At 39.9% G+C, this 16,393-nt stretch overlaps 1 protein-coding gene across 1 annotated transcript in view; it reads left to right on the top strand.

Annotated features, from left to right (window-relative positions):
* The window catches only part of LOC139731538 (leucine-rich repeat serine/threonine-protein kinase 1-like), a 91,092-nt gene extending 82,667 nt beyond the window's left edge, over positions 1 to 8,425 (top strand). The window contains exons 19-26 of the mRNA XM_071642426.1: positions 651 to 902; positions 1,497 to 1,646; positions 2,150 to 2,351; positions 3,468 to 3,687; positions 4,333 to 4,590; positions 5,174 to 5,370; positions 6,784 to 6,912; positions 7,956 to 8,425. Of these exons, the coding sequence (XP_071498527.1) occupies positions 651 to 902; positions 1,497 to 1,646; positions 2,150 to 2,351; positions 3,468 to 3,687; positions 4,333 to 4,590; positions 5,174 to 5,370; positions 6,784 to 6,912; positions 7,956 to 8,425 (1,878 nt within the window). The remainder of the gene's footprint in view (positions 1 to 650; positions 903 to 1,496; positions 1,647 to 2,149; positions 2,352 to 3,467; positions 3,688 to 4,332; positions 4,591 to 5,173; positions 5,371 to 6,783; positions 6,913 to 7,955) is intronic.
* The last annotated feature ends 7,968 nt before the right edge of the window (positions 8,426 to 16,393 follow it).

Below are 16,393 nucleotides of genomic sequence, written 5' to 3'. Positions count from 1 at the left end.
TGGCAAACCCACTCAGGTGTAGTAATGTGCCTTGAATCAACAGGAAGGCCATGGTGACACAATAGGGATGGGAGTATTCGGTGATTACCTCCGCCAAGGGAGGAGGTTATGTTTTCGTTACCGTTGGTTTGTTTGTTTGTTTGTTCGTCCCTGTGCAAAATAACTCAAAAAGTAGACAATGGATTGGAATTAAACTTGCAGGAAAGGTTGAGAATGACACAAGTAACAAACGATTAACTTTTGGTAGTGACCTGAGAATTTGGGGGGAATTTATGAAGGATTTTTTGTATTTTGGCAGGTAGGGTCATTGAACTTAGGAGTTCAGGCTGCGCGTATTTGAGGTTTGCATGCGCGCACTAAAGTACATGCTCTAGTTTCTGGTAGGGCGAGGCGCGCCGTGCAGCTGAGGGTTTATGACATAACAAAGGCTTCTATACTAGTATTGGGAAACCGGGCAACTTTTGGCACACAATGCTAGAAGTACATATGGGTGGAAATCACTGATATCTGTATGGAAGAACAAGATCAGTGGTGGAAATGAGCTGCATGCTTGGCGGAGGTCTGTGCTCTCGGAGTGCTTTTCTAGTTTCAAATGAAATTCTACCTTGATTGACATCAAAGGCACCCTCTTTGGAACATTCCTTCCTCAGGTGTCTTCAGCAGTGGCCTACCTCCACAGTAAGGACATCATCTACCGCGACTTGAAGGCCGAGAATGTCCTGGTGTGGCGCTTCCCAGACCCTTACAGCCCCAACCTGGCCCATCCCATCAAGATCAAGCTGGCCGACTATGGCATCAGCGTGACGGCACTGCCGTCCGGCACCAAGGGGTATGGCGGAACACCAGGTTACATGGCGCCAGAGATCGTGCAGTACGATGGCAAGGAGACATACACAGAAAAGGTGACAAGTTGGACCAGGATTTTCAATTTATTTGTAGTTATAAAGAAAAAAGTGTAGCAATATGGCCAAAGCTCTTACTCTGTGACACTTAAATAGTCTGTGCCATTTATCATTCATTTTTGTCCTCTGCTTTTAATGCAATGGTCAAACAGCAAATATGCAACAGTGATGGAAATATGTAAAACAGGAAGAATGTGAAGTAGTGGTGTCTACGTGTTTGTTGTTTATGGGTATGTATGGGGAGAGGAAAGGTTATACATGTACATGTAACATTAGGAAAATCATATCTGTTTGGGGGGTTGCAATATTCCACTAGCTCTCGTTCTCAATGTGAGATACACAGGTAGAGTTGGTCTTGCACTCAAGATAGAAAATAGATAACAGGTGCACAGGCTCTACACGTATCATGAAAAGTTTCACCAATCAAAGTAGATCATGTCTGTTGAGAAAAGTTGATAAAACCGGAAATGTGTCCTATGTGAAAAGTCTCGAATAAACCAGGGCAATCGGTTGTAATACAACAGTACCAGTGGTATCTTCCTTGACACTTTAATACATTGTTTGCATCACATGTGTACGTCCTTCCATTCTCAGGTGGACTGCTTCTCCTTCGGTATGTTCCTCTACGAGCTGATGTCACTCCAGCGGCCCTTCGAGAGTCTGGTGGGGAAGGACGTCGGTCGGCTGTCGGAGGTCATCAAACAGCTCATCAAGGATGGACAACGGCCTGTCCTATCAAGAAAGGTATCATCACTTGGTCTGGGTTGTGGGTAGAGGACGCGTTGCTATGGGCAACCTGCATCCTCGGCATACTCAAAGCTACCTGCATCAGTGGTACAATGAAAGATTAGCACCTGTTTAGATGTGATCGATATCAAGTTCAGTGAAAGCTAGCCCGATCAGACGCCATGCAAAGCAAGGTGTCCCCGTGCGCGACACTAATGTACAGCATCAGGGCTATGTATAGTTAAGTGAAAACATATCAAACTTTGAAATTCAAGAACAGTCTTTTTTATGTCAGATTTTCTGAAACGTTTTCTACCATTCTGTTAATTTGAGTTTTCTCTGGATACATTTTGTAGTAAAGTCAACATGATGTCGTAATGCACTTTAAATACCGGTATCTAATTCTCCCTTGCTTTCACAATGACCGTAATTATGTTGCATGGTTTTCTTCCCCTACCCCACCCCACCCCACCATCCCCTCTCATCCCCTCCCCACCATTCCACCTGCTCCACCCCTACAGGAGAAGTCCTACCCAACCTACATGCTGGACATGCTGATGTGGTGCTGGGCCCAGGATTCCCGGGACCGGCCGTCCATGGAGCAGATCAAGGACATCTCCAGGACGGCGGAGTTCACCAACCTCTTGGAAGTCCTGTCCCTGGAAGAGAAACAGATGGTGTCTTGCGTCAGTGCCACCACCGCCGACTACAGTCCAGATGGAGGTAAGGCAGAAACTTGACTCTTTATGGGTATGTGCCATGTTGGCACGCCTGACTCAGTCAACGGTGTGCCAAGTTCACATATTCTGCTCAAACGCACAAAACTCGCCCAAACTGATCGATGATTTGCCACGTGCCACAGTACAATTAAATCATTTCTCGCAATTCCATTCCTGTCACATGTAGCTTGGATTTTATGTGGTGATTGACTATCAAGTGATCTTACCTACTGGATTTGCGAGTTAATCCTAAGTTTCTGTCGCTGTTTTGGTGGAAAAAAGTCATGCCCCTACAATAATGTATCTCCTGGTCATTTGAATGAAAGAAATAATCATAAATTTGTTGTTGGATTTACATCAAAGCAAAGCTTAGCATTTTCTCTACAACTTTGCTCGTAGCAAAACAAAAATCTCTACAAATTACAATACCTCAGTTTGAAAAACAGACTGTTTTCCAAAAACATGACTTCACTGCCATCTCAGAATGATATGGCATATAAAGAATTAATGTTTGTGTGTTGACCTCTTCAGCAGCCTTAACTGCTTGCGTCCACACCTTTCAAAAAATCACTGAACTGCGTGCAGCTGTGCATTATGTGTGGTTGTCTTTGTGTATGTTGAGGTGTTTGTCCATATGTCGGCTGAAGGTTTGTGAAAAAATATTTATGTGCTTCCTTGCCAAGTTGACACAATAACTGCTCCACCTGGCTCTGCAAACTAATCTGTGGGAGAACTAGTCATTTGCCACTTCCCTCAGTCAGTGAAGATTTATGGCAAGAAATCCCAGGTGATGAGGGGCTTTGCTAGCCCCTCTTTTAATTGCATTTTGTGAGATATTCAACCAGAAGATCTGTGCATTTGACTCGCTGGTAAACCACAGCTACTTCAAAGAAGTAGCTAGAAAAATGTTCCAGTTATAATCACATATAGTGTATCAAGAATAAAGATTTAGGTGCTCTGTAGAGCTTACTTGTACAAGACCAGAATATCACTGCCTTATTGAAATGAAATAGCTGTAGCATCACTGTCTGGAATATAAATGTGTCAGAATGCAGGGCATAAACATTTCTTTATACTCGAGCATGATCTCCACCACCTGTTCTGACCCTTTCCTCTGCAGACACCGTAGAAGGCGTGTCCAACCTGCCGGTCATCTGGATGACCCAGAATGTGGAGGAAGAGCACCAGTCCTCCGTGGTCATCCTGAACATTGACCGCACCCCTAGCGACGACACCGCCTGCTTCACGCTGACCGTGTCCGGGGGCTTCATCCAGTGCATGTGTCCAGTTGCGGATACCATGTGGCTTGGCCTCAGCACGGGGTCAATACTGGTCTACGAGTGAGTTTTAACCTTGACCACAGGGGATGAAGCTGCAATGCAGAAAGACAAAAAACCTTTTGTGTGTGTGTGTGTGTGTGTGTGTGTGTGTGTAAAATTTATAAAATAGAGTGACCAAATAAGCATTTATTCTCTGCATCATTCATGTTTATTACTTGACTAGCTTTAGTTGCCCAAACAGACTTGTTACAGACTTGTTACAGACTTGATACAGAAAGTTCCATAGCTATTTCTTTAAGTATCATGACATTTTAATACTATGGAAGTGAGGTACTGCATGGATGTAAACATTGTATTTCTTCTGTTCATATGTTCTTTTTCTTGATTTTCAGACAGTACTTTGAATATGTAAGCACAATACTCTTACTTGAAATAACTTAATTCAGCAAGTGTATTTTAGTCTTATGAATTTCTGTGGATAGTATGATATCTTTATGCATTGCATGATAGATATTTAGGAAATAAAGCTCCATGCATTTTGGAGGAGCTTTGCATGATTAGAAATTGATAAATATAAAAGTAAGAAAGTATATCGACATTGATAGCCATCAAAGTGACACTTTTAAAAGGGAGGTTGATGTGCAAGAGTATTAACATATAATGCTATTAATGAGGTACCTTATCTGTTACCATTATTCATTGCAGCAATGGAAGGTTTGCCTACCCAAGCGAAGTGACGCAGCTCTCCCTCCCCCAGTATAAGAGCAAGCCCCGTTCAGCCAGGGTCATGGTGCACATCCCGCCCCTCCAGCTTGTTGCCATAGCAGCAGACCACGAGGTTGCCTTCAGGCAGGAGGACGGGAACGGGGCGCCCTCGTTGGAGTCCGACGGGTTTCACTACGTGGACGTCGGCCGGGAGATCGTTGCCATGAGTCTTGTCCTGAAAAAGACCGGCAGTCACAGGTAGCAAAAAAGATAAGAAATAAGATAAGAAAAAGAAAAAGAAATAATAAGAGGGGAAGACCTTTTATCTTACTTTAACCAAGATTTACAGTGTATTGTGCATGAAGATTTTCTCTGTAGAAAACATATGACAGGGGTAAATTGTGTCATTTGATCCTTGGTAAAGTTTTGTAGCAAAACGACATCAAGTGTTTTGCTAGAAAGTATTATTCAAAATTTGTTTGATGAAAAAATTAAAACAATTGAATGCTTCATTCAGTCGTTTAGAAATTATTTCATTCATTTATTCATTCATTTATTCACTCATTTGGTTTTCGTTTCATATCTAATCTATGCATGATATGCCTATAAAGTATGACAGAAAATTTCCCTTGAACAATTATCTAATGAAGGATGCAAGCCCATTTTACGAAACAATGTCGTCCCTGTTTTTAGTGGTAAAAGTAACCAAACTTAAAAATGTTCCAGTGATTTTATCACCTTACAGCAGTGTTTCCTTTTATTCAAGTCCCTATAAAGATGGCTGTGGCTGTACATGAAATTTTTAGTGTCCCTTCCACCTCGTTCTTCCCTTACTTTATAGGTCCTATGAGTTATGGTGTGGCCAGACTGATGGTTACATCACCATCTTGGATGCGGGGAACCTGTCGACGGCCCAGGTCACCGTCTGTCACCTGCAGGACCCCCTCCCCATGGCCCCTGTGACCCAGATGGTGACCTATGACCTCCACATCCAGGAACACATGGGTCTGCAGTATGTGTGGTCCTACGTACAACCAGGTCTGTTTTCTCATATGTCAATAATATTTTTGTAATATTCAATGTGCACTCTGAAAGCCACTGTTTACTATTGGGAGCAGTCATTAAAAAATTTTCGAATTATCACATTTCGTGTATATGTATAGTTCAGTTGTATCACAAAACGTCCTACCTTGTAAGATATTGCAATAAAGCCACAAATGTAAGGAGATATCTCTATCTTTTTAGCAGTAAACCATAACTGGAGATATTTATTCTAGAGACAATTTTGATAAAACTATTGTACTATTGTTCACATTTTGTTGAAATTGATTATACTGATTAACATTGTTACATTGGTTGTTTCTATCCCTAACTCACATTTTAGAACTATTTTGAAGCACTAAAGCTGTTTTCTTCTTCTTCTTCTTCTTCTTCTTCTTCTTCTTCTTCTTCTTCTTCTTCTTCTTTTTTTTTTTGGGGGGGGGGGGGGGGGGGGGGGGGGGGAGTCTGTAAATGATAAATTGTGGTTTTAAATATTCCAAAGCATGGATTACGGTGAGGAATGAGGTTCACATTATTTCCTGTTCGACAGACATCAGAATTTGTTTTCTTTTCCTTCATCTCCCAAGATTTGAGTTTGTTTGTTATTCTGTTGTAAGATGGGGTTTAGCACAGTGATAAACAGCCGTGAAATTCTAGGTCAGATTTCCATGATCAGAAAATATTCATTCAATTTGGGTACTGGTGCATGGGCATAGCTTCCTCTTCTATCAATACAGAGAACTATTCCATAAGTACAAATCAACTAGATTTCTTCGTTCATCCACTGCTCACACCCTTCAAGTTCCCCGTACTCATCATTCATGGGGCAACAGAACTTTGACCCAGTCTGGCTCTTCTCTCTGGAACTCACTGCTTTTGAAACTGAGAATGGAGACCTCTTTCCCTCTGTTCAAGAGGGAAATGAAGACCTTTTTATTTCAGTAACTGTGTGCTTTCTTTCAATTGGGATCTTTTCCTGAATGAAGCAATGTGAGAGGAGGTCTTACCTTTCTGCGCCAGGAGTGCCACTGTGTGACAGACATGGCGCATTACAAGACTCCATTATTATTATTATTAGAGCATATACAGACAACCAGCATGGTATTCGAGTTTATCATTTATGAAAACATTATTTTTTGTTATATTTAATCCCACTTGAGTGTCAAATGCTGTATTTTGATGTGCAAATCTGTGTATGTTGAAGAGTTCCTGCACTTCAAAATGTAAGCCAAAGACTATGCTTCTATGAGACTTAGAAATTCTTCTTTGAATTCATTCATATTTCATGTTTCACTTTGTATTATTCATGTGATTGTTTTCATAATCATCTTTATGTGATGAAATTATGAAAATACTAATAAATACACATACACGTATGTCTTTCTGTGTATTGCTTGCTTGTCCATCTAGGCCCTATAGTGTACAAGTGGAACACAGACACGAAGGCGATTGAAAGCAGAATGGACATTGTGTCTACAATCGCAACGTGTCGATCGAACCCCAAACCTAGAGGGCGGCAGAGTCACCGACCCATGAGTGGTGAGTTGTCGTCTGTAGTGTCGTTGTCTTTTCTTATACCAGTCACTGCTTAGTGGTAAAAGGACGTAGGCTGCTGGTACATATTATGAATGAAAGAGTTGATGGTGACAACCGTATCTATTAGAAAAGTGAAGACTGTTGTTTGGAAATTCTATATTGTGGATTATTTCCCCGGGGAAAACAAAAATTGAGACAAACAAAATGGCTCACAATATTTCAAGAGTAACCTGCAAAACTTATGTTTGTATTTTTGTACAATACAAAGTATGAGTAACAGATGATTTGTGTAGTTTATGGACTTAATATGAAAGCAGGACAAAATAAGATTTTGCGTGAAGTGCACATATGAGACCCAGAATCTGCCCAGTGCATGTTTTTGTCTAGGTAATGGAAAATGACTGATACTGAAAATTGAAGGTTAAGGTATATGTAATGCCTCAAGGTACTTTGACTGAGCAATCTGACATGATGTTGATATTTCTTGTCTGAATTATTTAGAATGTTCTGATGTCAGAGTTTGAAAAGCTGTCTTGGGGAGATACAAGTAACCTTGACCAATTACTTGCACAGTTGAGGTATTAAAGTGATGGTATTGTTTTGGTAGAGATGGGGTTACATGTTCGCAACTATTTTTGTGAGATAATGAAAAACCTCAGATGAATATGAAAAAAACAACAACATACAATTCTAAGAGGATTTTAAAGTTTATTTGATGAAAATTGGTTTTGGAATGGCTGACTAATCCAAAAACAAAAGAGTGTCTACTAAAAGGTGTGATCCACCTTTTATTAGGACCACTTTGTTTTTATACTTTACTTTGATATTTCAGCCGTTTCTCAACCGATTTTCATCAAATAATCTTCATAATTCCTCATAGAATGATATGCTCTTTGATACCTCCAAAAGTGGTTGTTGATTATCTCACAAAAAGTTAGAATCGGAATCCTCATCTCTACCAAAACTATACATGTACCATCCCTTTAACCTTGAATAATAACTTGCACTAATGACTGTATGAACTTCTGTGTTATTGCTGATGGCAGCCTTCAAGTCGCAGGTAAACTCCATGTGTCTGAGTGGTGAGCATCTGTACGTGGGCGTGTCCTGCGGCCACCTGCTGGTCCTGGACGCCTCCTCCCTGGCCCCGGTCATCCTCCTGTCCTGCCATGAGGGGCCGGTCAAGTTCACAGTGCCCATCGTCCCGCACCCCATCAGCCCCCACCACATCATGGCGCCGGACGACCCCTCGGACTCCGTCATGGACGGTCCCGAGCCTGCCGCTGCCTTGTCATCCCATCGCCTTGGTCGCCCCACCCTCATCACCCTGGGCAAGGGGTTCAACGACCTCATCGGCGGCTATGCCAACTCGCCGGCGCGGTTCACGGGACAAGAACGCCTGGGCTGGTACATCCTGCTCTGGAACATGGAATACTTTGACGAGGAATTAACAGAGGGAGGACAGGATTTCCTAGATGGGATTGTCCGAAAGAAATCCAGGACGTTGGAAGTTTAATCTATTAAAGTGCCAACAACACTGTTGCTTCCTGTCTTTCATATTGAGATACAGAAGGATGTTCAGTCATTTGTTTCTGTGCAGTGTAAACTCCCTTCTTGCTTTGAGCTTTGAACATCAACATGAAAACCTGTTACAGGTTGCCAAACTTTGTTTTTTCTTTCTGATGTAAGCTGTCCACCTATCCAGTAATATATGATGTGCCCCACTTTATTCTCACAAACCTAATGCTGAAAAACTGTAGAAAGCCTGTCTGCACACAGGATGCATACGCAGTTTTAAGAATACTAGCTTTGCAATTTACATTGCAACCAAATATGGCAGGAGAGCAAACATTTAAACATAATAGGTTAATTCAAAGCATCATAATGACAGGCTTCATAAGAATTTTAAAAAAGATTCAAATTTGTAAGCTTTCACAGACTTTGACACTCGTATTCAAGTATTCAAGTCATATTCGCCCAAATCACATCATTGTGCATTTCGGAATGTCTGCCACTTTATCAGGGTAACTTGGTGACAGAACACAGCTGTGGTCAATATGAAGCAGGCATTATCACTCCGCTGACACTTGTTCAATAAGCAAAAGACCAATTTGTAGCATATTTGCTCATAGTGTTTTTGTTGTAGTACATCATTCATGACAGCGATCCACGACATTCCTGAGATATACCCATGCAGTAGTGTATTGTTAGCGACACGAATTGTGTGCGGGACAAATTCGAGAGAGTCCATAAAATCAGGTCAAAATTAAAACTTTCTCATCGGCATTTCATTTTTATCAGTGCAGGGAATTATTTCCCTTATTGGAATTGAATAGCAGTTTTTGTCAATTGGACATGCAGTGGGTACATTTTGAACAAATACTATTCTATAAATTGAAGGCTACACAAATGACATTTTGTATAACAGTCATGTCTAATATGCATAGCAAATTGCTATACAAAACCAGCAAAATTATTCCATACTGTTTCATGTATAACAGTGAAATTTTCAGTTGTATTTGAGTTGAACTTTGCTATTAAAGTAGAATGGAAGATTGGGCATCATCTCATGGTATCATCTCATGGTATTTACTGGTATTCGGTGTTCAACACTTTGCCTGTATGTACAAAGAAAGGCAAGAATGACCTCTGTGATATCAATTTCCGTCTCTTTTAAGAAACATCTCATCATAAAGATCTCCCACCTTTGTCTTTACGATATTCATCAGTCTTTCTGTAAACACAGGGGCGGATCCAGGAATTCCGTAAAGAGGGGGCGCGTTTACAAAATTAAAGGGGTGCAAGCACCCCTCCCCCATTTTTTTCTTTTTATTTCTTTTGTTTCAACAAAAAAATAAAGGGGGGCGTGCGCCGGTTGCGGTCCTCCCTGGATCTGCCCCTGAAACATGTGATACCATGTAGAATGGCACATCCTACATGTCCTACATCCTACGCATTCTGTCACTTGTTTAGCCACAGCAAAGTTTATGCAAGTTTCTAAGGACAGGACAAGACCCACCTCCTCCTCCTCCTCCTCCTCTCTCTCTCTCTCTCTCTCCTTTCCTTTCTCATCTTCTTTCTCACATTCTCTCTCTCCCTTTGCTCACTCCGTCTTTAAAGGGATCATATAGTTTTGGTTGAGACCTAATTTCAGGTTTCTAACATTTTTTGGTGAGATAATGAGAAACTTCTTGTAAAATAAGAAAGAGCGCGTAATTCCACGAGGAATTCAACGTTTATTTGATGAAAATGGGTTTTGAAATGGCTGAGATATCCAAAACAGAGCGATTTTAGTAAAGTGTGGGACCCACACTTTATTACGATCGCTTTGTTTAACTTTGTTTTTGGATGTTTCAGTCATTCCAAACCCGATTTTCATCGAATAAACTTTGAATTCCTTCTAAAATGGTATGCACTGTACTATTTCGTAAGTGTTTTCTTGGTATCTTGCAAAAAGTTAAAAGCCAAATTCTCATCTCCTCCAATACTGTATCATCCCTTTAACTCTTCCTCTACTTTGTCTCGCATTTTGTCGTACATCTCAGCTCTTGCCACAAAATCGAATGCATAAAGCCACACGGAGAAATGGGCAATTTTGAAAATACCATTTGGCAATGAATGAGGCAGTTCAGTCTCTTTTCCTCTGTCATTTCGATCAAGACTGTATATTTGGTGATTTTTGTTTTCTTGCTTCCGTCTTTTCTGACAACTCGTACCTGCAGGACAACAGGAATTATTCAAATTTGTGATTGTAATGAAAGCATGATATGTGTGAGCTGTTTTTGGATTAAGCATTTAAGGCAGTCACCTTCATTCACAACCTTTGTTGTATGTGTGTGTGTTCTGTTCGTTGTTCGTAATGTCTTTACCTATTGTTTATTTATTTTTTTCTGGCCTTAATAGCTTCAATTGACAACACAGCAGGGTAAATATATAATAACATTCAATTCAAGGTGACAATATAGTATTCATCTGATAAGGGATATGCTGTAATCTGAAGGTTACATATAGTTAAAGGTGTCCAAAGTACAAAAAAACAACAACAGCAAAGACTCAAGTGACAAACACTGTCATTACCTTACTGTTGCCTGCGTGGCGGGAAGTGTTTTGGCCAAAAATTGTCAATTTCTGTTATCTTAGAATGCCGTTCACACGATACTTTACTCGTTGAAATGCAGTGATGGGCAAGGTGCACATACAGGTATAGAATGACTGCCATTAATCAATGCAGAAAACCCTCTGGGTGTCCAGGTTTTCAATCACTTTGTCTTGGGAGGATAGAGCAGAGAGCGTCTTTTGTCTCGGGTTGCTCGATTTGTGATCGGTATACTCAGCTATTTCTGACAAATTGTCAGACCCTCAGGGGAGTATCACCTTCCAGTCATGCCCTCGACCTCTGTCAAGATGCCTGTGATTGTGGGCGCTGATAGCAGCGCTCAGCCCTCATCCAGCCGCTGAGATAAAAAGCAGTGATAAAAAACCTTGACTTTGGGAGAGAATTTTTTTTTTCATTGCCTCTCAAAGGAAATATGTGACATGTTGACTGTAGTGCAATTTCTGAAAAGGGTGAGAAGAATGAAAACCTGTCTCCGATATTGTTGACATTTTCCTCAATGTCTCTCAAAAAGAGCAAGCGTGTATACTGTAACTGAAATTCAAGTCCTCTAAATCTAGCAAGCAGCGCTGAACTTTCATCATCCATCATTACTTAGAGATGTCCAAACCTTTTACCTAATAAATCATTTCACAGCCGGGTAGATACAATTAAATAAAAAAAAACATGTTTAGCAATTTGGGTTGTTTTTCACAACCTTAAAATGAATGTTGGCATACCACCATGTTCACATTTGTTACTCTACCCGAATGAAAGTGTGCATAGTCAACATAATTGTTAGAAATTATGCTTTTGTAAGTTAAGCCAGTTGATATCCTGCGTGTTTGCATTTTGCAGAGATATGTTATGTAGAGAAAAAGACAGAGACTTAGAAGCTTGTCTGTGCACAATGGCAGCCAAAGTTCTCAAGACTTTTAGATCTCAATTAGTTCTCAAAGATTGGGTCACTGGTGTGCATGTGAAGAGTTTGTTCTTTCTTCTTTCTTGCACATGAAGAGTTTGTTCGCAAAAACGGATAAGTCCATATTTGCCAAATGGAGATATTTGCGATTAAAGGTCAAGAAAAATAAAGAGAATAATAAGAAATTTTTTGCTTCTTTTGACCATAACTTCAAAAATGTACCTTTATATGTAGTGACCAATATATCATTTAAAAGGTATTATTTTGTACTTTATGACAGAGACCGTACTTCAAAATCATCAAAAATGGACTTATTGGTTTTTGCGAACAAACTCTTCATGTGCAAGAAAGAAGAAAGCACGCACCCCTTGACAGTTTTGAAGGCACCGCAAACAGGAAATGGGAGGGTCACGTGTCAAACTTTGCCAACTTTCAGCTATGTAACTGTGTGTTTTCAGACTGCACAAACTTTGAGAAGATTTGCAAAGGTTCGGGGGAGACTTCCCTAGTTTTAGAGAACATTCTTCAGGTAGATTGCATTCAGACTGGCCATACTTTGAGAACATGAAGTTTCACAAGTTTTGACAGTGTGACAGCAGCTAGAGGGAGAGAGAGAGAGATGTCTCTGCCACATTTCTATGACAAATTTGCTGTCAGCCAATCAGATGCAAGGATTTCAGTAGCTTGTAACAACTATTGTAACTTGTTATTGATAACAAGTTTTATGAAATGGGGCCCAGGTAGGACTCTTTCCTTTCGCGTAACTATGAAGTTGACAAGTCAAAGTCAAACATTTCTTTGTTTTGCAATTGCTATTGGCATGGTATTAAGTGGACAAAAGAATTGACATGTTATTAGACACTCTTTTGAGTATACATAAAGTATATACATTTTTTCTGCACCTTTCCTCGGGGTAAATTACATTGAGTCTTCTCTATGAAAGTATACCAGCCAAAAATAGGAGAAGAGAACAGCTTCACATATTAGATTAAATAGTGTGGCCTTATGTGCAGAGAGCTGAAGCAGAAACATTTTTTTTTTTTTGGTGGTGGTGGTGTTGGTGGGACTGTACACTCTTTTTACAAGAATGATATCCATATTTTATCAAGTACTCTTTATAAACTAATTAGCAACATGTTTTAATGCATTTTTGATACACTATATTCTTGTTGTCAAGACTTTGTATGGTCAGGTCATTTTCAAGTGACCACATCATTCCTGTAGTTACTAGTATGAGTGGGATTGTGCAATAATCAGCTTACAAATTGTACAATAATGTTTAAATTATTTACAGAGATTATGTTCAAGAATGGCTTTTGTGATTTAATCTACTTGCCATTCGACTGTACTGGAGGCTATGGACAAATCTGTGTGAAATAGTGAATAATGTGCAATAGGGCAAGGGTTAAGAAATATTTGTGTGGTATATGTTAACCCGTTGAGGACGAGTCCTGAGTACACTCGTGCAGGTGTCTATGGGGAATGTGTGTTGTAGCAAAATCAGTCTGTCCTCTGAGGGTGAGGGTATTGAAATGCTGAAAAGATAGTCTGTAAATGTTAATAAGCTCAAAAGTAAGTTTATGAACTGCACTTTCCAGAGGTTTTTGTGTCAAAAGAGAAAGTAAGTAAACATGCCATGATAAAAGAATGAAATATATCAAGACTATTTAACTGTGCTTTAAACAAACTCTCATGAATTATGTCTGCTACTTGATAGTGTCTTCCATTCTATATTCATTGGGCGATTTCAAGTTCGGTGCTAGTGCTAGTGCTAGTGCTAGCCCCCGAATAACAGCGTTAAATCGAGCTCCAACACCGACGGTCAGATTAACGAGGCGATACCGATCAAAATTATCGATCACCAGCACTAGGTGTTGGAATCGCAGCACCGCGAGCTCCGCGGGAATTGCGCGACGAAAAAAGTGATGGCATGTCATTACAGTCAAATACTTAAACATGTAGCTAAAATTGCTTAGTTTTAGACATATAATAAGGAAGATTGATTAAAATGCCACAAATTTCATCACTTCTTCAAAACACAATTATCCTTATTTTGCTCATAGGCTCAAATTTATAAAGCCATGTCGATGGTGTTCGTTTACGTTACGTGGGCGACCACTGCATTAGCATAGACGTAAATATGAGTCTCGCACGGCAACGCTAACACCAGCACCGAACTTGAAATGACGAAAATGATAATCCCTAGGGGCTAGTGTTAGTCAATGGAGAAAAAGCACGTAAATCGCTAACACAAACGGCGGAGCTCGGTTCAGCAGACGACATTCAACACCGAGCCCAGCACCAGCAACCGGAAATACGTCATAATTTTGAGGTCAACTCCCAACACCGACGTGATTTCAAGTTCAGTTTTATCGCCGGTGCTAGTGCTATCTCAGCACTAGCACTAGCACTAGCACTAGCACCGAACTTGAAATCACCCAGTCTTTCTCCATTCACTGGTGCTAGAATGGAAGTTCTGATTTGATGACATATCAGTATGGGGAAACTTGTTATAATGACAACCTAGAAATCATGACAATCGCCTTGTTATGTCAAGTTTCTCACTGTATCAGGGTAGAAAAGAAAAACCACAATAATGTGAATAGTTGGGACCTGCAAAACTACCTTGTGTAGGAGGATTCTGTTGTATGTCTGAGCTCTTAATAACAAAGTTCTACCATATTACATCCGAGCAATCTGGTGCTATCAGAGCCACCTCTAAAATTGTGCAACACCAGGAAATAGACTACATTTACTATAAATTATATGGACTGTATTCAAATCCATGTTCTCTTGGGTCCTGGCAATAGGCTATACCATCCACCTATAGACTTTCCTGATGTATTTCAGTCACTTGGGAATCCAGTTTGCATGCACTTTGTTTCCTACTACGTCAGGCAAGACTCGGGCAAGGCTCTGTGATTTTCAGGAACAACCTTTGATACACATATGTACAATAAGAATCAAGATATGCACAAAGTTGGCATGCGGTCCATTACAATTGTATGTGGGGTTTTGTTTGCTATCAATATTGTCGTGTATTTCAGGTTTAGATACAGATAACTGACTCAATAATTAGTCATTCTGTGCTCTCATCGAACTTGGTGTCTTGGTAACAAGCACGTCCTCTGCAACTATGAAGTTTGTCCAATATTATCTTACCAATGCCAATGATCTCATGAATGCAGTGGGGTCCAAAGAGTCATAGAATCTAAAAAGAAAAAGAAAAGGTGAAAACTGATCAGTCTATTAAAAGAAGCATCTGGGAATCAATAAATTCTTTTCGTTGTCTTGATTTTTTAATTTTTGCCAAATGTGCCTGGAAATTTTAAGAATATCTGTCTTAAAAGCGTTGTTTCTGCTTTTAATTCCATCAACGAGCAAAAGTTTTCAGAGTTGCATCTTTTCAAAAGCTTTTCAAAGATGTGTTTTGAGTTGAAACATCTGTGGCATTGACTTTGCATACTTTTCTGTTGATAATCGAATTCTTCTCTCATTGAGAAGACATGTAGGCTGGTCCTACTTATATATGTTTGTAATGAAAACTATTTCCAGCTGTTTGATTTTCGTCTTCCATTTTGGATCAATGCTATTATATAATGGTGCCTTTCTCTTCTAAGAAATTAGAAATGTTGTAGTGCATACAGCTGTAGTCTGTATGGTTTGCATATTTTTGTACGAAGAATTTTTTGTCTCTTTTACAAATGGCTGCTGCTGGACAGTAGTGTGTTTTTATTTTCCTACAAATCGACTGATATCTAGGTTTATAAAAGTGTACAGACAAACAGGAGAAGTATGTTTCCCAAAATTGTCATTATTTTGATTGTGCTCTGCGAGTTTTCACCAGATGAGGCTCAGTGTTACAGTCTTCAGTTTTTTGAGAAAAAAAAAAGTGAATTTATGAAACTTAATACCTTTGTATGTTTGACGCTGGCCATGCTAGCATTCTTATGACTGAGTGCTCAAATCGTTCAGTATGATTGTATAATGCCCTAATATGAAAACAGAATTAAAAATAGGCCATTGTGTAGGTTTAATCGTACATTGCTGATGATATGTAAATGGTATGGTATTTGTTGTATATTTCATTTCACGTGTAGCTATTAAAGGATTGCATGTCCGTTTATTAGTCGAATGTAGATATCTCAATAAATTCGTGATGAAATCTCTATGGCAAAGGTGTCATGTGGCAAATATTTGACTGCGCCTGCGTGTGCTGAGATGGATGTAATGATGAACATAAAAGAGAAACCCAATTCAATCCATATCCAAATTGATTTTCATCGCGGCCGCAAAGTGAAACAAAGAGATGGCCGTAAAACGTCACCAAAATCGGACAAGGAGTACATATTAGTAAACATAGAGGGAGGGAAGAGAGAGAGAGAGAGAGAGAGAGAGAGAGAGAGAGAGGGAGAGAAGAAAAAAATGAACTCACACGTTACAATGAAAGCATGTATAAAATCAGAAGA

The sequence above is a fragment of the Diadema antillarum genome, unplaced genomic scaffold, assembly GCF_040938485.1.
Source record: "Diadema antillarum isolate AM-2024a unplaced genomic scaffold, OU_Dant_1.0 scf00000022, whole genome shotgun sequence".
In the NCBI taxonomy this organism is placed as follows: domain Eukaryota; kingdom Metazoa; phylum Echinodermata; class Echinoidea; order Diadematoida; family Diadematidae; genus Diadema; species Diadema antillarum.
The sequence above is the reverse complement of the archived record's forward strand: the minus strand, read 5'-3'. Positions and strand labels throughout refer to the sequence as shown.